Source organism: Grampus griseus (genome assembly GCF_964374135.1).
Source record: "Grampus griseus genome assembly, chromosome: 2".
Taxonomy (NCBI): domain Eukaryota; kingdom Metazoa; phylum Chordata; class Mammalia; order Artiodactyla; family Delphinidae; genus Grampus; species Grampus griseus.
The window spans coordinates 15378036-15401208 of record NC_139018.1 but is presented as its reverse complement, the minus strand read 5'-3'; the positions used below and the strand labels follow the sequence as shown (position 1 = coordinate 15401208).

Sequence of the window (23173 nt, the reverse complement as noted above, 5' to 3'; positions counted from 1 at the left end):
TCAGCTCCTGCCGCCGCCCGCGGCTTCTTTCTCGCCAAACGTCTGCTGCAGGGGCTGGCCCGGCCCCGGGAAGGACCAAAGGGGACCCAGCGTGTCCCCACGGCGGCTGCAGGAGGATCTAAGCATGGATGGCAGGCGGAGAGGTAAAGGGCAGCTGTCGCGGGCGACCGCCATCTCGCGTCGACCCGCTATCCGACCCTCGGGTCTGGGGTCCGGGTAACGGGCCGCGCGGGTCGAGGCCGCGCGCTGGGCGCTCCCCGACCCCTGCTTAGTCGCCGGTGTTGACCCGAATGTTGCCCCGAGCTGCCCAGGCCTCTCGCCCGGGATGAAGCCCTGCTTGCGGGATTCACAGATCCACTTCTTGCTCAGAATTTGTTGCCCTGACTCCAGGAGGCCCTGTCCCCTGAATTCGGGGTCGGAGGCAGAGGAACCAAATGTGGTCTTTGGAGTCAGACCTCCCCGGGCCCAAAATTAAGCCCCGCTGCACTCCCGAGGGGTGAGCCTCAGTTTCCTCATCTCGAACCATGGGTGGTGGTAAAAACACCCATGGATTTTTTTTTACATTAAATGGGTAAAAACACCCATTTAATCTTGAGGATTAAATGCGGATAATACATACAAAGCTCCTGGCACATTGTAAGTACTCAGTAAATACAAAATCCTTCATACTGTAACCCCGTCCCCGCCCCCGCGAAAAAAAAACACCATTGAGTAACCCAGGGATTCTCTAACTTTAGTGCGAATAGGAATCACCTAGGAATCTTGTTAAAATGCTGGTTATGATTCAGTAAGTCTGATGCGGGGCGGGGGCGGGGCTGAGATTTTACATTTCTAATAAGCTTCCAAATGATGCAGCATTGCTGGCTACAGTTTTAGGAGCAAAGGACTAATCCATGGTCAGTATGTATACCTGCCCTTGACTGAATACTCTGGGTTAAAATGTACATCACTGTGGAACAATTTGAGCCATATAACTTTATTCTAGGAGTCAGCCCAGTCCAAATAATCTGCATCTTCGCACTTTCTGAGCGAGGCAGATAAGGCAGTCTTCAGACCTCTTCTCCCAATTCAGTGTTCTTATCTATTTTAGACTGTACCTTTAAACCAAGCTGCTGGATGGTTCCTTGCAACAAGTCTTGCTTTGAATACAAGTGCACCTCTATTATGTAATCATTGATCAAAATAAGTGCTGTTCTAAATGTAGGAGATAACTATTCATTGATCACCAAACGGTATACTCTGACACCTTGCCACCTAAGTTCCAGAAAAAGCAAACGAAAGTGCTGTTAATGGTTTTCAGAAGTTTTACCACATAGGCTAACATTACTCTTGCTGTGTACCAGAAACTATTCCCAAGTTAACGTTTTTCAATCCACAGAACATCTTGTACATAGGTATTCTCATTTTACAGTGAAGAAACTAAAAGATCATAAGTAACTTGCCAAGGTCACAGTTAAGTGGCACAACAGGCTTTGAACGCAGGTGTGATGAATGTGAAATCCGAGAGCCATTGTTTTACTTAACTATCCCATGGTAGAAGTGGGAGCATGGGAAAGGATATATGTAAAATTTAGAATATAATAGACTTAGTAAGACTTAGTGTCAGTATTTATTAATTAAATTATTTTTAAAGTCAGGCTCATGTCAAAATGTAAAAAGGTTTCTATTTTTATAACTTACCCAATTTAATTAGCTTCATTTTTAGGACATTATATAATATATAGTATCAAACGTTTTTTATTTTGAGTTTTTAAACAAAATGTAATATTCAACAGAGATCTAGGGTAGTCAGTTCTCCCATACCATAATTATTAATAGGAAACCATAAGTAATTTTAGCCAGAGCTAAAATACTTAATTTTAACTGAAAGTATTGCACTTTCTAAATTTCTTTGATTTCATTAAGAGGTTACCTTTGATGCTTTCAAGAGCACAAAATATTAAGACATCGAACGTTATAATTTATCTTTTGTCATTTATTCTCTCTGACATTGTGCTTTCTAACTTCTCTAGATATACCTGCTTTTTCTTTTTCTGTGAACTGAAGGGAAACACACATACATTAGAAAGGAATTTGGAGGGAATAAACTACATACTTCTTAGCCTGTTTCACTTGATATAGTAGCTTGGAGCATGGTTTGAGCCCTAAGCAATTTATATTGATCAAGATAGTGTAATGGTTGACTCAGAAGCCAGACTGCCTAGGTTCAGACCCGAAATCTGTCACATAGTAGTTGTGTAATCTTGGGGAAGTTACATGCTTACCTCTTTGTGCTTCATCTATAAAGTGGGGATAATGATAGTACCCCTCATAGGATTGTTGTAAGGATTAAGTGAATTTGTTTCTACAAAGTGCTTAGAACAGTGCCAGGCACAGTTAGCGGTATTCAGTAAGTTAGCATTTGACTACAGGTGAAGAAGCCCAACTCAAGATGGCTTAAGCTAAAATACGACTTTTTGAGTTCATGTACGAATAGGCTAGGGAGGGTAGAGCTTCAAACATGGTTAGATCCCGATACTCAGACGATGTTACCAGGGATCTCATTTGGTCTTGGTTACACTTCCCTCTGTGTAGGCTTCGTTCTCAGACAGGTTCCCATTGTGTTGTGCAAGATGGCCACCAGTAGTGCCACACTTATTTATGTTCTAGGAATTTCCTAAGAGTTCCAGTAAAAGTCCCATGATTATGTCTCATTGGCTGGACTTGGGTCACATAGTCATTCCTGATTCAGTCATCATTGCTGGCCAGTTTGGGGTGATATGCCCACCTCTGAGCAGTGGGCTCCACTTGAACCAGCTGGGCTAAGAGAGGGGAGGAGTGGTTCCCCAAGCAGGTTGAGGTCCTATTTCCAGATAAAGGGGCATTGGATTCTGGGCAGGCAAAAAGTCAACACTTTTTTCCCTCTGGAGAAATAAGGTTTGCTTGAGAGTTTGTTGGTTAGTTTGGTCTTTTTATGTTTAGTCTCTCTCTCTGGGCAAAAACTATGCTAATTTCATGACTGTCTTCATTACCAGCTCAAGTGGTATCACCTTGGCTTCTCTTGTCCTAAATAAGTTAATAGTTTTCCTTCTGGCTCTCTGGCCTATGATGTAGAAGGAGCTTCTTGGGTATTCTGATCTCAGATTGTTTTTTGTTTTAGTCTGTTCTGGCAGGCTTTGTTCTCTGATCCTAGACTTTAGTTCTACTATCTCGATAACTCTTTTTCTATTTTCAAACATCATATTTCTTCCAGACTTTGTGTCTTCCCCACACCTTTATAGCTTATAAAAGTTCACCTGATAGCAGACTGGCCATTTTACCCACTTAAAACATGTCTTGGGATACACTATATTTTGCACGTTAAATTCCATTAAACTCTGTAACTCAGCCTTCCTATCTTGGAGGTTACCCCTCAAAACACAATCACTTTTTCGGGAGAGAAGTTATTTTGTGATAAAGTATATATATAATTTTCTGACAGCCTATCTGGTCTGAAACATGAGACACTGACTTTAGGGGACAGAGTGAGTTTTCCATCACTAGAGGTGCTTTTAAATATAAGATGTTTAGGGACTTCCCTGGTGGCTCAGTGGTTAAGAATCCACCTGCCATTGCAGGGGACACGGGTTCGAGCCCTGGCTGGGGAAGATCCCACATGCTGCAGAGCAGCTAACCCCGTGGGCTTCAACTACTTAGCCTGCGCTCTAGAGCCCACGAGCCACAACTGCTGAGGCCACATGCCACAACTACTGAAGCCCGGGTGCCTAGAGTCCGTTCTCCGCAACAAGAGAAGCCACCGCAGTGAGAAGCCCACGCACTGCAACAAAGAGTAGCCCCCACTCGCTGCAACTAGAGAAAGCCCATGGGCAGCAATGAAGACTCAACACAGCCATGAATAAATGAATGAATGAATGAATAAATAAATAAATTTATGAATATAAGATGTTTAGATAGAATCCAACCAAGAGGGTAAGTGGGTTGGACTAGATGAACCTTAAGACACCTTTAATCATTAAGTTCTGATTCTGACATTTTTATATACTTATATATAATAATATTATACTGTATAATTTATAATTTACCAAATTACTTTGTGAGAGGATTACTTAAAGTTATTTTTAAGGACAGACCAGCCTATGATTAACTGAAATAGTTAATCATATGTATCAACTGAAAATCTAGTTGTGTTCTGTCTCAAAATCATTTAAAAACCAGTAGGTCAGTGATTTACTGAATAAAGTCAGTATATATCAAATAACATAATTAATGTGTTTATCATTTTATCCAGTGAAACTTAAGCCTCAAGGCACAACTGTTTTGAAAATTACTTATTTTCTTAAAAGAGAAAGCCTTTTATCTATGGCCGCCGAATTTTTGTGTGATATATCATTGCTGGTTAGTAATATGATTGAATAAAATTTTAAACAATTTTGGTAAAGATAAGTTTATTATTTTTTATGTCTTCAGTAGTGTCTTTGTGAAAGTTGTGTTTCATTTATCCTAATTCATGTTTTTTTGTTAAAAGTCAGAGCAACCTCTGTCCTTCCCAGATATGGTCCACCCTGCCTATTTAAAGGACACTTGAGCACCAAAAGTAATGGTAAGTGAGGTACTTAAAATGGTAAAAGATTGTTAAAAGATTGACCAAGTGTGTTTCCTTTATTTGTAAATTATGTAACATGATGAAAAAATACTTCATTTAATCAATATTTGAACTTCATATTATCAATTATAATTACATATTATAGGAATTCTTGAGGTTAGAGAATTTAGGAGCCCATCACGCCCTGGATGTGGACCTTGCTACCTTGTGCTCCCTGCTGCAGCTCCAGCCCAGCTCTTCTCTTTGCTGGCCAACTACCCTGGCTGAAGGCATGCCTTCCTTGTTAAAATGGTGATTAGCAGATTGTTAAAGACACAGCACTGAAAAGGAAAAGCTGTGCAGAGGAAAAGAGCCCTTGAAAAATGCATTTTGTATCAGGAGCAAACACTTATCCAACTGGGCCTCTTTATCCAATTGGACTTCTAGATTCTATGAAAGCGGAATCTGTATTCTGTAGATGTTTTCACATTTTAAAGCCTTTAAAGTAAATTTTAATGTACATTTAAAGTATTTTTATAATTATAGCTTAAAATGTTTTAGCCTGGGTTTTTAGGCAAAATACTAATTGAAAGTCTTTCTTTCCTTACTTACATGAAAAATCCTTTATACTGATCCTCCAAATGTGAAAGAAGAATCATTTTCTGTTACTTCATTTATTTCTTTGTAATAAAGCATATATACACATAGAGCCAGAATCATAAACTTTGAAAATCAATTTTTAAATAAAAATTTTGAACTAGTTTTAAAAGATACATACATAGAAAAGCAGGATAAAGAACAATACGTCGTATACTAACTTTTTTTTAAAGAATATATGTGCAGAGCTGGTATAGGAATAGTGATTGTAAGTATGAGGTTGCCTTGGTTCACATCTAAACTGCATCCTTTATCAGCTGTGTGACCTTGAAGACCTTACTCACATCTCTCTGCCTCAGTTTGCACGTCTATTAAATGGTGATAATAATGACTAAATGAGTTTTTACAGGTAAAGAGCTTAGAGCAATATATGCATGGTACCTATTCAATAAATGTTTTTAGTAGTAGTTGTAGTATTAGTGTCAAGGTTATCATTATTGTATATACTTTTATTATGCATAGAATTTCCTTGGAAGGAAATTCTGCCCTAGGGGTCAGGGCAGGAAATTCACTTCTTTTTCAATGTCTCTATGCCATTTTAGCTATAATTTTTAACCACATGCATGTATTCTCAAAAACTTTTTAATATTTAAAAAAGTTATGCCTACATTTACATTTTATACATTTAAACTAATATATACATGCTTAATTCTAAGATTTCTTTTAACAGTTTAGAGGAGGTCAAGAAGTTTAATGTCATCCAATTTCTTTGTAATTATACTTGTCTTAAGATAGTCCTAATACTTCAAAAAGAATGCAGTAAACAGATTTGTAGGTCTTGTTTTCAGATGTAAAATTAGAAGTTTGCATCTCAGAATAGAATCTTTGCCTAGAGTTTCGGAGTTTGGGATTTGTTTGATTTCCCAGACTCCATGTATTCAAGTGTTAACAGTGGTAACATTATTTTATCATCAGGCAAGCAGCTAAACGTTTTTAGTTATGAGATTGAGAGCTGTCGATAAGAAATAGTTTTGTAAATGTAATGGTAGATTATATTTCTCAGTCTCTTCCCAAAACTCTCAGGCTTGTAAAACTTATTCCTAGAAAGGTTTGAACGCAAAGTAGTGAATAGCTCGTTATCAGTGCAAGGTGACAGCTAGGACATGTTCAGCATCACAGATATGATGTCAGTATCTCCATGGTTAAACTTCAGAACATTTTATAAAAAGGAGCTTAATAATCAGTAACTTGTTTATCTCATGATGACTTTTATATTTTAAATATATAATGATTAAATATGTTTTAATTTTTAGCTTTTTGCACTGACTCCTCCTCTCTCAGACTAAGTACCCTCCAACTGGTCAAGAATCACATGGCTGTTCACTATAATAAAATCCTTTCAGCCAAAGGTAAAAACGTGCAAATGTTAACTTTCTGTACCCAATTTAAACCCTTCTCAGCTTCACTTCTAATAGTGTAAATCTGTAGCAAAAATGAATACATTATATACCCATGGGTTTGTGTTTGGTGTAGTAAGATACCAACCACAGACTCTATATACCTAGCAAATTCAAAATGCCATTTTTATTAACTGTATTTGAATGTAATATCTATGTTGTTTCATTTTACCTGTTATTCCTAATATATTTTTGCGATTAGATGCTGATCTTAATAAAACAAAAGTTTATGATCTTCTCTTCTGTTTTCAAATTTGAAGAAGCTACACAGAGAAGATGGTAACTACAATTTTTTTCTTTTTGTCAGCTTTATTGAGGTGTAACTTAAATATAATAAAATGAACTAATTTTAAGTGTACAGTTGAAATTTTTGAAAAATATATACATTTTTATGATCACCACTACAGTCATGCTATAAAAGAAGGATGGGCTAACTACAGCTTGCAGGCCAAGTCATCCTGCCACCTCTTTTTGTACAGCTCCTGAACTAAGAGTGCTATTTATATTTTTAAATGGTTGAAAAAAATCAGAAGAATAATATTTTGTAACATGTGAACGTTACATAAAATTGAAATTCTGTCGTCCATAAATAAACACAGTCACATTCATTCTTTTACACATCGTCTGGTGGCTTTTACACTAAAAGGCAGAGTTGACTAGTTGTGACAGAGGCTATATCACCCTGCAAAGCCTGTAGAATTAGCTCTCTGTTCCTTTACGGAGAATGTTCACTGACTCCTGGTATAGAACACTTTCATCGTCCCAAAAGGTTCTCCCTGGTCCTTTGCAATCACTCTCTTCCCTCCAGTTCCTGGCAACCACTGATCTCCTTTCTCTCACTATAGTTTTGCCTCTTCTAGAATTTCATATAAATGGAATTATACAATATGTATCATTTTGGGTCTGGCTTATCTCAATTAGTTAACACTTTCGAAACTAATCCATGTTCAGTATTTCTTCCTTGTTATTGCTAAGCAGTATTCCATTTAATGAATATACCACAATTAGTTTATCACTTCATCAGTTGGTGGACATCTGGATTGTATTGACTCACTTTTGGCAATTAGGAATAAAGCTGCTGTACACATTCACATAGAATCTTTGAATGTATGTTTCCATTTCACTTGGATAAATTTATTTGCTAGGAGTGGAATGGTGGCGTAATATGGTAAAGTGTATGTTTAACTTTATAAGAAACTGCCAGACTGTTTTCCAGAGTGACATTTTTCATTTCCATCACTTCCACATCCTCATCAACACTTCCTATTGGCAGTCCTAGTGGATATGTAATGGTATCTCATAGGGTTTTAGTTTCTATTTCCCTAATGTCTAATGATGTTGAGCAACTTTTTTTTCCCTTTTTTTAATTGAAATATAGTTGACATACAATATTACGTTTCAGGTGTACTACATAGTGATTTGACATTTGCATACATTATGAAATGATCACCAAGTCTACTAACCACCTGTCCCCATAAAAAGTTAATTGCAATATTATTGACCCTATTCCTTATGCTATGTAGTACTTATCCGTGGCTTATTTATTGTATAAAGGGAGGCTTGTACCTCTTAATCCCCTTCACCTATTTTGCCCCCCATTCCCAGCTCCCTCCTTTCTGGCAACCACTCATTTACTCTTTGTATCTGAGTCTTTTCATTTTGTTTGTTCGTTTTGTTTTTCGGATTCCACATATAAGTGAGATCATACAGTATTTGTCTTTTTTGTCTGACTTATTTCACTTCTCATAATACCCTCTAGATCCATTCATGTTATAGCAAAAGACAAGACTTCATTTTTTATGGCTGAGTAATATTCCATCATATATGTACACCACATCTTCTTTATTCATTCATCTATCAATAGTCACTTAGCTTGCTCCCATATCTTGGCTGTTGTGGATAATGCTGTGGTGAACATTGGAGTGCATATAGCTTTTTAATTACTGTTTTTATTTCCTTCAGGTAAATTCCCAGAAATGGAATTACTGAATCATATAGTAGTTCTATTTTTAATTTTTTGAGGAACCTTCATACTGTTTTCCATAGTGATTGTACCACCAGCAGTGCACAGGGGTTCCCTTTTCATTGAGCAACTTTTCTTATGCTTATTTGCCATCTGTATATCTTCTTTGGTGAAATATCTATTTAAATTTTTTGCCCATTTTTAAAAAATGGATTGTTTGTCTTCTTAGTATTAAGTTTTGAGAGTTCTCTTTATATGAATATGGGTCCTATGTCATATACATATTTTGCAAATATTTTCTCCCAGTCTGTGACTTGTCTTTTCATTTTCTGAAGTTTTTATTATGAAATAACTTTAGGCTTACAGAAAAGTTGCAAAAATAGTACAGAATGTCAAAGAAACCCTTCACCCAGCTTTTCCTGATGTCAAAATCTTCCAAAGCTATAATACGATTATTAAAACCAGGAAATTAATATTGACACAATATTATTAAATACAGACCTTATTTGAATTCCACCAGTTTTTCACCAGTGTCTTTTATTTTTTAATTTTATCATTAGAAGAGCTAACGTTTTTAAATTTTGGTTCATGTTTTCTGAAGTTTATATTTTAAATGATTAAAAAATCTAAAGAAAAATATTTTGTTCTATGTGAAATCAAGTCCAGCTTTTCAAATTTTTAATAGTTTATGCTTTTCATATCCTGTTTAAGAAATCTTTGCCTAATCTTAGGTCATTAAGATTTTCTTGTGTGTTTTCTTCTAGAAGTATAAGTTTTAGCTCCTACATTTCAGTTTATAATCCATTTTGGGTTAGTTTTTTTATAAGGTATGATATAAGGATCACTTTTTTGCCTATGGATATCTAAATATTGAAGTACGATCTGTTGAAGAGATTGTCCTTTCCTTATGGAACTGCCTTGGCACTTTTTAAAAGACAATTGACCATATGCAAGAGTCTGTTTCTGGACTTACTCTTCAGTTCTGTTGATCTGTTTGTCTATTAGAATACCACACTGCTGTCATCACTATAGCATTACAGTAAGTCTTGAAATTAGATAATGTAGGTGCTCCAATTCTGCTCTTTTATTTTCTCAAGCTTGTTTTGGGACTCCAGTTACAAGTATGTTAAGTGAGTGATACAGGTAGGTTAAGTCAGTGATGCTCTGCACATTTGTTTTCCAGTCTTTACTCTGTTTCATTTTGAATATTTATATTGCTGTGTTTTCAAGTTCACTAATATTTCCTTCTGCAGTATCTAATGAGCTGTTAATCCCAACCAGTATATTTTTTATCAAAGGTATTTTTCATCTCTATAAGTAGAATAAAAATCAAAACAAGGAAGTGCAAGTTCTGGAACTTTTTGTGATTTTCGCATTTGATATTTATTGTCATTTATAAAAATTAAGAATAATATTAAACAACTGATCTTTCTTTCAGCTGCAGTAGACTGCTCAGTTCCACTAAGCATGAGTGCCAGCATCAAATGTAAGTAATTTTTAACATATTGCCTTTAAAAAAAAAATTATGGTAAACTACACATGACCTAAAATTTACCATCTTAACCATTTTTTTAACTTTATTTTTTTAATAAATTTATTCATTTTTGGCTGCATTAGGTCTTTGTTGCTGTGCATGGGCTTTCGTTTTAGTTGCAGCGAGCGGGGGCTACTCTTCGTTGTGGTGCACAGGCCTCTCATTAAGGTGGCTTCTCTTGTTGTGGAGCATGGGCTCTAGGTGCGCAGGCTTCAGTAGTTGTGGCACATGGGCTCAGTAGTTGTGGCTCACAGGCTCTAGAGCGCAGGCTCAGTAGTTGTGGCGCACGGGCTTAGTAGCTCCACGGCATGTGGGATCTTGCCAGACCAGAGCTCGAACCCGTGTCCCCTGCATTGACAGGCAGATTCTCAACCACTGTGCCACCAGGGAAGACCCCATCTTAACCATTTTTAAGTCTACAATTCAGTGTCATTAAGTACATTCATATTGTGGTACAACTATAACCACTATCCATTTTCAGAATTCTTTTCATCTTGCAAAACTGAAACTTCACACCCATTAAAGAGTAACTCCCCATTCACCCTGCAACCATTGTTCTATATTCTGTCTCAATGTTACCTAGTTCCCTAGGTAACTCATTTAAGTGGAATTATCCAGTGTTTTTCTTTTTGTGATTGACTTATTTCACTTGCACAGTGTCCTTAAGGCTCATCCATGTTGTAATGTGTCAGAAATCTTCTTGCTTTTTAAGGCTGACTAATATTCCATTGTATGTACTACCATATTTTGTTTATATGTTCATAAGTCAATGAACAGTTGGGTTGTTTCCACCTTTTGGCAATTGTGAATAATTCTTCTATAGACATGGATGTACGAATATTTGTTTGAGACCTTGCTTTCAGTTTTTCTGTGTATATACCCAGAAATGGAATTTCTGGACCATATGGTAAATCTGCTTTTAATCTTATATTCCCAATTTCCAATTTGAGGGTTCCAGTTTCTCCACGTCCTCCCCAACACTTGTTCTCTGTTTTTTTTGATAGTAACCCTCCTAATGGGTATTGACATGCTGCATTTTGAGGAAGCATTTTCTAGCTTTTAAAAATCATCCATAAAAGAAGCTTGTATTGTATTTCTCAGTATAAGAACTTACAGTTGAGCCCAGGCTCTGCCAGTAAATCACTGTGTAGCTTTGGATAAGTAATTTAACTACTCTGGGTTTCATTTTTCCTGTATATAAAAATTCGGATGTACTGAAGTACTGAAGTACTTCAGTACTGAAAAGCTTGGCAAGGTTTAAGTTCTAGAATTCTGTGATTCTCACTGCCCTCAGCTTGTTAAGATTACTGAATTAGGGACTTCCCTGGTGGCGCAGCGGTTGAGAATCCGCCTGCCAATGCAGAGGACACAGGTTCGATCCCTGGTCCGGGAGGATCCCACATGCCACCGAGCAACTAAGCCTGTGCACCACAACTACTGAGCCTGTGCTCTAGAGCCCACAGGCCACAACTACTGAAGCCTGCGTGCCTAGATCCCATGCTCCGCAACAAGAGAAGTCACTGCAGTGAGAAACCTGCACACCGCCATGAAGAGTAGCCCCCGCTCACCGCAACTAGAGAAAGCATGCATGCAGCAACGAAGACCCAACGCAGCCAAAAGTAAATAAATAAAATAAATAAATTTTTTAAATTACTGAATTATTCATTAAAAATACCATAACTGGCACTTTTCTTCAGATAAATATTATCTACTATTTGTATCCTAATAGCTAACTGATAAACATGGTAGTTATTTGTATCTGAAAAGCTATTGACATATATTATTATAGAATCATGATATATCTCCCCTTTGTATGTACATACATATGGTATGTACATAGAAAAATATTTCTATTTTTAGAAATCTTTACTAAGGAAATAATCAGACCACAAAATTTGAAATTCCTATTTTAAAATGTTCTGAAAGATACCATTTAAGACCTTTTGAGGCCTTTGAGTCCAATCAAGAAATGCATACTTTAAAATAGCCAAAGAGCACGGATATCACAGCCTGTGCTTGTCTTATTGTAATTATATAAATATCAAATATTATAAACTTTAAGTTTAGTATTTTCTTAAGCTGCTGTTTGAACTTAATTGTTATTTACAGTTTGAGAGAGAACTTCTGCATTAAAAAATAAATAACAGCTTCAAGTAGTGCATGCTAAGTGATAAATGAATGAGAGCATAGATAGGAGAATGCCCCTTATGCGCAATCTGGGAAAGATCACAGACAACGGGATTGGTCGTACCTATCTCTGATTGTACATTTTCGTAGTGGAACAGATAGGAACAGATGGGACTTAAGCTGAGCCAGTTGCCACCAGTGAGCATAGTGTCTTTATCAGGCCCTGTGCTTGGCACTTTGTATTCTCTCTCTTCTGTGACCTTTATGTTTGCAACAAGCCTTCATGTAGGTTCTCATATCTTTGAATGAGTCTTAGGATTTGAATAATTTTATAAGAAGGGTAAAGGCATTTTAGGCAAGAGTACAGTGTTGAGTATATATTTTTAAAGACCAGTTTCACCATAGCACACAAGCTATATGGGCTAGTCATTTTATGTCTTTCCCTCCTCTTTTGTAAAATGAAAGATAGATAATCTCTAAGGATCCTTCCAGATTTTTAATTTCTATGCTGTATATTTCTCCTTCTGTATCATATTAGTAACTTTTTATAGCACAGAAAACTGGTTCAATATTTTTAGGCTTTCAAAATCTGAATCATTTGAATTAAGGTGGTTTTACCCAGTTGACATTAGATCAAATAATCTTCTTTAACTAGGCTCTAAATGGGAAAGTTTTGCTAAATTTTCATACTGAACAAATTCCTGAACAATAGATGTATAAGACAAGATTATCTCTTTTTTATTCAGGTTGTGTAATTAACAAGCCTGAATGTATGTATTAATCCTCTTACTGAACCAAATTCACCAATTTAAAATCCAAATTCACCAATTTAAAATAATCAGGCATTTTGCATATTTTGTTTAGTACACTAGAGTTTATTCAGTGACTAATTCAGCAATTATTTATTGGACACCTACTGTTTGCTTTTATAGACCTTACATTCCGGTTGAAGGAGACAAACGATAAGCAAATGCAAAGAAATGAGTAAATATAGACTATATTAGATGGTAATAAGTGCAATGAAAAAGAATGAAGCAGGATAAGGGAGATTGGGACTTTGGAGAAGAAGGCCTCACTGATAAGGTGAGCAGAGACCTGAAAGAAATAAGGGAGAAGCAAGTGGGTAAAGGAGGGAAGAGCAATCAAGATGGAGAAAACAGCACGTACAAAAGCCTTGACATGGCATTGTGATCAGTGGATCCAGGGGAACAGCAAGAAGAGCTGTATAGCTGGTGTGAAATAAGCCAGCTGAAGAGTGACAAGCGATGAGGTCACTGAGATGGGACAAAGAGGTGCAGACCACATAGGGCTATGACTATTTGCAAGCACTTTGGCTTTCACTCTAAATGAAATTGGAAGCCATTGGAGGGTCTTGAGTAGAGGAGAAGGAACAGAGCCAGTTTAACTTTAAAAGCATCTTTCTGGCTGGTGAGTTAAGAATAGTCTATAAGGGTCAGTGGTAGAAGCAGAATGACTAGTTAGGAGACAGTAATTCAGATGAGAAATAGTGGTGACTTGGACCAAAGTGCCTGTAAGTAGAGGGAATGTGAAATGGCTGGATTCTGGAAATATTTCAGATGTGTGTCAACAGTATTTACTGATGGACTGGATGTAGATAGAATATGAGAGAAAAAGAAGAGTGAGTCAAAGATGACTCCCGATACTTAGAGTCTGTCAACTAAAATGACAGTTACAACTTACTGAAATGAGGAATATGATAGGAAGATATTTAGGGGAGGAAGTGAATCAAGAGTTAAGTCTTGGTCATTTTAAGTTCAAAATAAATACCTCTTAGAAATCCAGGTGGAGATGCTGAGGAGGCAGTTGGAATACAAAGTCTGGAGTTCAGGAGAGAGTTCGAGGATGGAGATAAAAATTCAGAAATTGACGGCATATAAGTTGTATTTAAAGAATTACTCCTATTTTTTGTTTTTAGAATTTAGACTTAGCTAGTGCTTATTTATCCCATGATATTTTCTTTCAGTCAGTTGAGACAGGAGTTTTTCTTTCTGGCCATGTAAATGAAGAAAATTGTGATGGCTAGAAGAATTGCAAAGATTGTAATCACCAAACCAAAGTGTAATTAATAATCATTACTTTGTGTGTTACAAAGCTGATGCTCATTATAATCAGTATGAACTAACTTAGAAACAGGCTTTATAGACATATTTTAAAAAAGAAAGAAATCTGTGGTTTTGATTCATCTCTGTTTTTATAAGATATACTCTTCTGTCATAGCAGACAACTGACTTGATAATTTCAGTCTTTATCAAAGCTAGAATATCTCTATATACTTTGTTGAATTGTCTAAATAATGCCATATTCTAATGCATTAGAAAGACTTTTTTTTTTTTTTGCGGTACGCGGGCCTCTCACTGTTGTGGCCTCTCCCGTTGCGGAGCACAGGCCCCAGACGCTCAGGCTTAGCGGCCATGGCTCACGGGCCCAGCCGCTCCGCAGCATGTGGGATCTTCCCGGACCGGGGCACGAACCTGTGTCCCCTGCATCGGCAGGCGGACTCTCAACCACTGCGCCACCAGGAAAGCCCGGCTTTATTTTTTATAGCAGTTTTATTGGCAAATAATTTTCATACCATAAAATTCATGGATTTTTACTAAGCTTACAGAATTGTGCAATCATCACTACAAACCAGTTTCAGAATATTTTCCTCACCTTAAGAAGATCCCCAAAATGATAGCTTTGCAGCTGCTTCCTCATCCCACTCCTAGCCTTGGAAGCCACTAATCTGCTTTCTTTCTCTATACATTTGCCTTTTCTGGACATTTTATATAAATGGAGTCATATATGTGTTTTTTTGCATTAGACTTTTACTTAGAATAATGTTTTTGAGATTAACCTGTATGGTAACCTAAATCAGTACTTCGTTCCTTTTTAATTGTTAAATAGTATTCTGTTGTATGGATAATGCCACATTTTGTCTATTTATCAATTGACTGATGCGCTGTTTCTGTTTTTTGACCATTATGAATAGTGCGCTATGAACATTCATGTACAAGTCTTTCGTGTGAATATGAATTTTCATTTCTCTTGGGCATACACCTGAGAATAGAATTGCTAGGTCATGTGGTAAATTATACTTAACTTTTTAAGAAACTGCCAAACTGTTTTCTAAAGTGGCCATACCATTTTATATTCTCGCCTCCAACGTAATTAGGATTTCAGTTACTCCATATCCTTGCTAACATGTTATTAACTCCTTTTTTGATTATAGCCATTCTAGTGGGTGTGAAGTGGTGTCTCATTATGATTTTAATTTGCATTTTCCTCATGATTAAGGATGTAAAGCATTTTTTCATATGCTTATTGGCCATTTGTATATCTTTAGTAAGTGTCTTTTCAAACCTTTTGCCCCTTTTTTTCCCCCTAAATCAGGGTGATTTGAAACTTGAAATTATCTTGTTCATTAAGTTGATATAGATTCCAATTAAAAAGTATATGTTAAATTTTAAATTTTACATGAAAATACAAGTCATTTTACTTATGGTTAGCCTTCTTTTTAACACTGAAACTTGACTAGCTTTCATTTTCCCATTTTCAGTCTTTGATAATGACTCAATACCTGACTTAATGCACACTAAAATGTGAAACCCCCTTTTTCGTTTGTATTTTCAAATGACTAGCAGTTAAGAAAAATGGAAATCAGTTATCCTAATTAAAAATAATGTTTTAAAATTTAGTGTCATTTTTTTGACTCATATAAAGCTTAAATTTTTATAGCATATGATGGTATTGACAATAATATTTCATTTGCGGGGGAGTATATGGATTAATTCAAACTCTGCATTTGGTGATTACAGTTGCAGACAACACGGTCAAGCATTTCTAACCTTTATATCTCTATATCTGCTAGGAATTGCTCCCTTGAGCCCTTAGGCTTAATCAATTTGTCATATCTTGTTTCTGCTCTTTAAGTAGTCAATCCATTTGAAGTTTCTATGAATTAAATATTTGTTATCTTTATACAGAAAAGTATATGGATTTTTATTTACATATCAGTAGTATAAACATTTTTAGCAAGAAAAAAGTGCCCTTTACTAGTCGTCTAACACCAAAAAATTAATTTTTCTATTTTATTCTGTATTTCAAAAGATTTTTTTCCCCTCAGATGCAGACCAACAACGAAGAGAGAAACTCAAAAAGGGATTAGCACGGTGTGAAAGGGAATTGAAATTAACTAAAACTGCAATGCAATCCAATTCTAAAAGTAATTCCAAGTCATTATTTAACACTCTACAAAAGGTAAGGTAGTACTTTTACCTTTTAAAAGTAAATGTTTCTAAGATACTTCATTGGTGGTGGAACCTGACTTTTTGATAATGTTTACTATAGGTCAGAATTGGTACACTTTCCTGTAAATAGCCAAATAGTAAATATTTTAGGCTTTCCAGGCCACAACTATTGTGTCTCTGTCACAACTATTGTGCCATTGGAAAGCAGCCATAGACAGTACGTAAATGAATGGACGTAGCTTTGTTCTAGTAAAACTTTATTAACATATAAGGTGGTGGGCCAGATTTGACCTGTAGGCTATAGTTTGCTGACCCCTGCTTTAGGTTTTTTGTGATACCCTTTATCATCTGATTAAGGGAATTCTTTTCGATTCCTAGTTTGCTAAGAGGATTTTTTTCCTTTCTCATGAATGTGTGTTAATTTTATCAAATTCTTTTTCTGCATTTTTTGAAATGATGGTACAATTTTTCTTTTTAATCTGTTCAAATGTAGTGAATTATAAGAGAGTTTCTAATGTTAAATCAACTTTGCATCCCTAGTATAAACACAGGTTTGTCATGATGTAATTCCTTTTTTTATACATTACCAGATACAGTTGCTAATATTTTGTTTAGGGTTTTAGCATCTATGTCCATTATTGATATTGACCTGTCATTTTCCCTATTTTCTGCTATGTCAGGTTTTGCTAGCCTCATAAAATAAACTCGGTGCTATTTCCTCTTTTTCCATGCCCTAGAGTAGTTTATGTAAGTTTGGAATTATTTGTTCCTTGAATTTGATGGAACTCAGCACTAAAATTATTTGGGCCTAGAGTTTTATTTGTGAGATTTTTGACTGCAATTTTTGAAATCATTATAGAACTGTTTTCATAAGTTGTACATATGTAGAAGGTTGTCCATTTCATCTAAATTTTCAAATTCGTGGCATAGACTTGTTCATAATATCTCTTAAATCATTTCATAATCTCTATTGAATATGTATTAGTTCTTCTTTTTATCCTAATGTTGTTTATTTGTGCCTTCAGTCTTTTCTTTATTATTCTCACCAGAGATTTGTCAGTTTTATTAATCTTTTTAAGGGCACATCTTTTACTGCATTGATCCTTTCTGTTGTACTTTGTTTTCTAGTTGGGTAATGTTCATGCTTTATTTTCCTCTTTTGGCTTTCTTTGAGTTTATGTTACAGTACTTTCTTCTACTTTTGTTTAGTTTATTTTCAGCCTCACTTCTTTCATAGTATGAGCATTTTTAAGGCTATATATTTTCCTTCAAGTGCTGCTTTAGCTGCATGCCACAAGTTTTGATATGTGGTATTTTTATTATGGTTCAGTTCAAAGTATTTTACAGTTTCCATTATAATTTATTCTTTAACTCAAGCGTCTTTTAGAAGTGTTTATTGATCTCTATTTTTTTTCCTGGTTTTCTCTTTGTTACAGATTTCTAGCCTAATTGTATTTTGATCAGGGAACATCTGTGTGATATCCATTTCTTGAAATTTGTTGAGACTTGTTTTATGGCCCAGTAGGTAGACAGTTTTTTTTTTCTTTTATTTGTTTGGACAATATTTTGTAATGCACTATGTCATATATGTTTGAAAAGAAAATATATTCTGTAGCTGTATGTAGTATTTAATATATAGTGTATGCATTAGATTAAGTTTTATATCTTTTAGGTGTTCAAATCTTGTTGATCTTTTTGTCTAATTAGTCTATCTTTTATTAAGAGAAATCTTTCACATGATTATATATTTAGCTATTTCTCCAAGAATTAGTACTAGCAATTTTTGTTTTATATTTTTGAGTCTATATTATTATATACATACAGACTTAGAGATGATATATTTTCTTGGTGAATCTAACCTGTTGTCACTGTGGTTTGAACTTCTTTGCCTTGATGCTTTTTATATTAAAGTGTTTTCTGATAGTGATATAGTTAAACCAGCTTTCATTTCATTAGTATTCCTTTGGTATATCTTTTTCCTTTTTTTTTTTTTTAACGGTACGCGGGCCTCTCACTGTTGTGGCCTCTCCTATTGCAGAGCACAGGCTCCAGACGCGCAGGCTCAGCGGCCATGGCTCATGGGCCCAGCCGCTCCGCGTCATGTGGGATCTTCCCGGACCGGGACACGAACCCATGTCGCCTGCATCGGCAGGCGGACTCTCAAGCACTGCGCCACCAGGGAAGCCCCCACTTTTTCCATTTTTTAATCCTAATATTTTAGATAGGTTTTAGGTGGGTCAGATTATTCACTCTGATAATCTTTGCCTTTTAAAGTGGAGCATTTAGTATGTTTTCATTTCTTCTTTCTTCTTGTGTACTTTCTATTTGACCCACAGTAGTAGGCAGGATTCTAAGCCCCACAGTGATCCCCACCCTTAAATAATCCCCTCGTCTTGAGTGTAGGCAGTACCTGTAACTTGCTTCTAACCTATGGGATGCAGCAAAGGTGATGGAATATCACTTCTGTAATTGTTATGTGGCAAAGTGAAGGGAATTTCCCCCTGTAGATTGAGAGAAAGGAAAAATTGGTCTGAGAGTAATTTCTGCAATGCGTGCTGTTCCCCTCCCCTAGCCATGCCAAAGAAACAAGGGAAGGGGGAAATTTTCTCAGGATTCTTCCTGCTCTTCCCTGAGAGCTTTTGGTGGAAAAGCTCTTTCCTAGAGGAAAAGCCTGCAAGAGGGTACAAACTCCCCAAGTCTCAGAGGCTTCATACTCTTACACTAGTCCACACTCAGTCCTTAGCAATTAGCTAAAAACTTCTAGCATAATCTTCTTACCAGTTTATATGTCATTCAGCAGCATCTGTCCCAAATAAGTAAATGCTTAGGTTCTGTTTCTCCCTGCAGGTACCTATATCACTGTGGATTTTAGGTTAGTTGTGACCTTAGTTCTCTCAATAGTTCAAGAAAAATCATTAATTTGCAGTTTGTCCAGCTTTTTTTCTTATTATAATGGTGAGACCTATGCTCTTTCCATTTCTCTCCATCTGTCAGCTGAAACTGGAAGTCTTTTTGTGTGTGTGATGGTCTCTTTTTAAACTTTTTAATTTTGAAAATTTTAGCATCTCTAAAAATAGAGTGGTATAATGAACCCACATGTTCTTGTCCCCTAAGTGCAAGGATGATCAATTCAGGGCCAGACTTATTTCATGTATATCCTCACTCACTACCTGCATCCCAGATTATTTTGATGCAAATACCAGATATATAATTTTATCTATAAATATTTCTGTATATATCTAAATATCTAAAAGATAGACCACCATACCATTATTCATTATTATGCCTTAAAAATTAATAATTCCTTAATATCATCAAATATCCACTGTTCACATTTCCCCGTTATCTCTCTCTCTTTTTTTTAAGTTTGTTGGAATTGGAATCTAAATAATTTCAACTAATTGATACATTTCTTTTAATCAATAATTTCTCTTTCCCCCACCTTTTTATCCCCCTACAATTTATGTGTTGGAAAAAACTTGAGTCATTTGTCTTGGCTTAAGGTTTTTGTGGACCATCTGGGTAATGCAAATTTAGGCTGCAAGCTTGTGTGGAAGCAGCATATGATTTCGCATTCTCAAAGGCCACTGTTCTCTCAGTGCCAGTGTTCAAGATGGGCAAGTTTCTTTGTAAGTCATCTAATTGGAGGGTCGCCATTGAGAGAATCCCAGATTCATGAGCATGGTCTCCTAGACTGTCTAGATTAGGCCCTGAGCTTTGTTTTCTGTCCCCTAGCAACTGTGATATGGAAAAACTATTGCCTGTTGGTAAAAGCCGTTTCATTTTTGACTCCAGCTCTTTCTATTGTACATGAAGATGTGACATATCAGTAGGCAGGGGTAAAGACTAAGGGCATTTGTGAATTAAGAGTGAACCTGGGGAAAAAAAAAAAAAAAAAAGAGTGAACCTGGGTCCTTTTTCTCTGAGAAGTGTGGCAGAGCCATAGACCAGTTTTTAGTTGGGAAGTTATGTCATCATATTGACACTTTACAAAGACTACACTGGCAGCAGGGAAGGACAGACTAATTGTGTGACAGTTGCAGTATAGGGAAGAAATGATTAAGATATGATCTATAAGACAGCAGAAGGAGCATAAGGAATATATATTTAGGAGACATTTAGAAAGTAGAATCCCCAGGACTTGGTGACTGATCAGATGATATGAAGAGCAAGAGGCAGGAATTAAAAAAGTTTCCAGGTTTCTGGCTTGGGCAACTGGGAGGTTTCCAGGTTTCTGGCTTGCCCGAGTTTACTTGTTCGGACCTGTTTAATTTGAGATGCCTTTGGAACATCTAATATATTCAGTAGAGAGCTGGATATAAGTATCTGTGTCAGGAGAGAGGTCTGGGCTGAAAATAGATTTGGGAGTCATCAGGAAAGCTGTAAATATGTTTAAGAGTCCCCAAGGCTGTTTTATAGATAAAAGGACTAGGAATAGAGCTGCTTCCTTTAGAATAAGCCTGCTATACACTGTACCATCTGGGAATCTGTTCATCAGTATTTGACTCATGTATGTATTTTCATTTTCAGTGATGGTACTTTTTAAACATATTTTTTAAATATGTTTCTATTATCTAGCATTTTGAATATAAATAATTCTATTTTGAGGTAAGGATGGGATTTGTTGAAAACAAAATATATAATTAAGTCTGTAAACGGACGATTTTTTCCTTCAGTCACTGTAACCCTGTAACTTTTTGCTTCTAAAAATAGTTCATTTATGCTTTTATATATTTTTTACTCCATTTAGACTTAATAGTAATTTGCAATTTGCTTACATTTTTTATAATACTTGATGATAAATATTTAGATACATTCAAATTAAAATTATTATTTGGGGCATAATATTTTGATAATTGGGTGGGTTTATGATTAACAGTTACCTGTAGTTATAATCTGCATTTACTGAAAAGTTTGCTACAATTCAAAAGAAAGTGGTAACTTTGGCCTCTGGACATATTAGCTGTTTATATACGTGAGACCATGTAATCAAAAACTTTTTCTTTAATTGCCCACACTGTAATATGGGCTACTTATTTTCTCTTACATTTTGACTTACATGCTATCACCTCAGACACTTTTAAGTCTGCACCTTATACCTCACACACAGTTATTCACCACTCACTCACATCACTGGTGCAGCACATACCCTGTGATATTAAGATTAATTGAATATATGAATGTGATTCATGTTCTTAAATAAATCTATTTTAAAAGCACTATAAAACAGTGAAAATCAGAAGCTATCAGTTTCTTTTGTAAAATACAATTTGAAGCTTTTTGCAAAACAAGTGTTAATCAAAATTTTAAATAAATTGTATCTATCCTGTTCTGCACTTGAATTGATTCCTCAACTGTTTTAAAACCTGACAATTGGAAAATCTTTGTATACCATTTCTTCTGACATTATCCCTGAAAAAGATTGATTTAATACTCAGTTATTCTGTGATTGTAAAATTGGATAGGTATTTTTGACATAAAAACATGTATGTGTTAACTGTCAATGATTATCACTTTACATAAATTCTTAAATCACAGAAACAGTTTACAACAAATTGCATTAAAGTGAAAGTGGTCAGATTACCACCAGAATTTTTGTTCCATTGACAATAATTGATGAACACTTTTCTGATTTTAGAACTTTACAGTGATCTGCTATTTTAATGTTGGTGAATTTACCAGTGTGTTACACATTTTCTATGAAAATCATATCCAAGCTTTCTGATATTCGTAGTTAAAAATTATATAATCTCAAAAAAGCAGATAGGTACAGTTGGTTTTGCACTGTGTTCTACTGGTTTCCCAGGAAAGAAGAAGTAGGATACAGGGTAGGAATTATAAGATATAAAGATACAGAAAAGTTTCATGCCTTCAATTGATTCAAGAGCAATTTTCCCAGCCCATTTCAGACAGATGAGAGTATATTCCTGCCTTTAAAGACTTTCTTTGGTATTTCATTTTATTAAATAACCATTACTGGTAAGAATTTTCTCACAGGCAATCTAATGCCTTATGCATTTCTGCCTGCTATGATCCCAATTTGTTCTGTTCCCCAAGTGTAAATAATTCCTGTGATTATTATTTAATAGCCCTAAAAGATTTTTCAGATCATACTTAGAAATTGCTTTCCGGAGAGCCAGACTCCTCTGGTACATAAGCTGCAGTGTGAACCTAGTTTGGGAACACTTTTTACAACTAACGTGTTAAAGTCCTTAACTAAACACTACCCTAGTAACTCACAGTTTAATGCCAAAATACTTAGTTGCTTTGAGTAATTCTGCTTTATATTTGGGATAAAGTTGGAAAGCACTTAGAAAGGAAATAGGTGACTTGACCTATTTTAGGCTGTAGTCACCATATCTAGTTATCTGCAATTTCCTTGCTGAGGTGAATCAATATGTAAGTTAGCTGACTTGTTCATTACCATGAAAGGAGTTAAAATCAGCTTAAGATTCCTGGTGGTGTAAAAAAAAATCTAAAAATGTATAAATTTCAAATGAGTCTGTAAAATAGATAGTGTGATATAATGGGAAGAGCATAGGTTCACCTGGGTTCAAATCTATGAGACCCTGCCCCTCAGGTTCTTCATCTGCATAGTAGAGGTACTAATTGTACCACCACCCAGAAGTTGATGTGATGATTAAATGAGTCGTACGTGTAAATTAATTAGAACAGTACCTTGCA

At 35.8% G+C, this 23173-nt stretch overlaps 1 protein-coding gene across 3 annotated transcripts in view; it reads left to right on the top strand.

The window, feature by feature from the left end:
* SPATA7 (spermatogenesis associated 7) overlaps positions 1–23173 on the top strand; it is a 35970-nt gene continuing 12797 nt past the window's right edge. For 2 of the 3 annotated variants that reach the window (XM_082647988.1, XM_082647987.1), the window contains exons 1-5: positions 1–143; positions 4505–4579; positions 6472–6567; positions 10017–10064; positions 16366–16499. In XM_082647988.1, coding sequence (XP_082504114.1) covers positions 125–143; positions 4505–4579; positions 6472–6567; positions 10017–10064; positions 16366–16499 — 372 coding nt within the window. In that variant the 5' untranslated portion in view covers positions 1–124. Of the gene's footprint in view, positions 144–4504; positions 4580–6471; positions 6568–6875; positions 6895–10016; positions 10065–16365; positions 16500–23173 lie in introns of those variants that run through there. The other variant, XM_082647989.1, reaches the window with a different exon arrangement.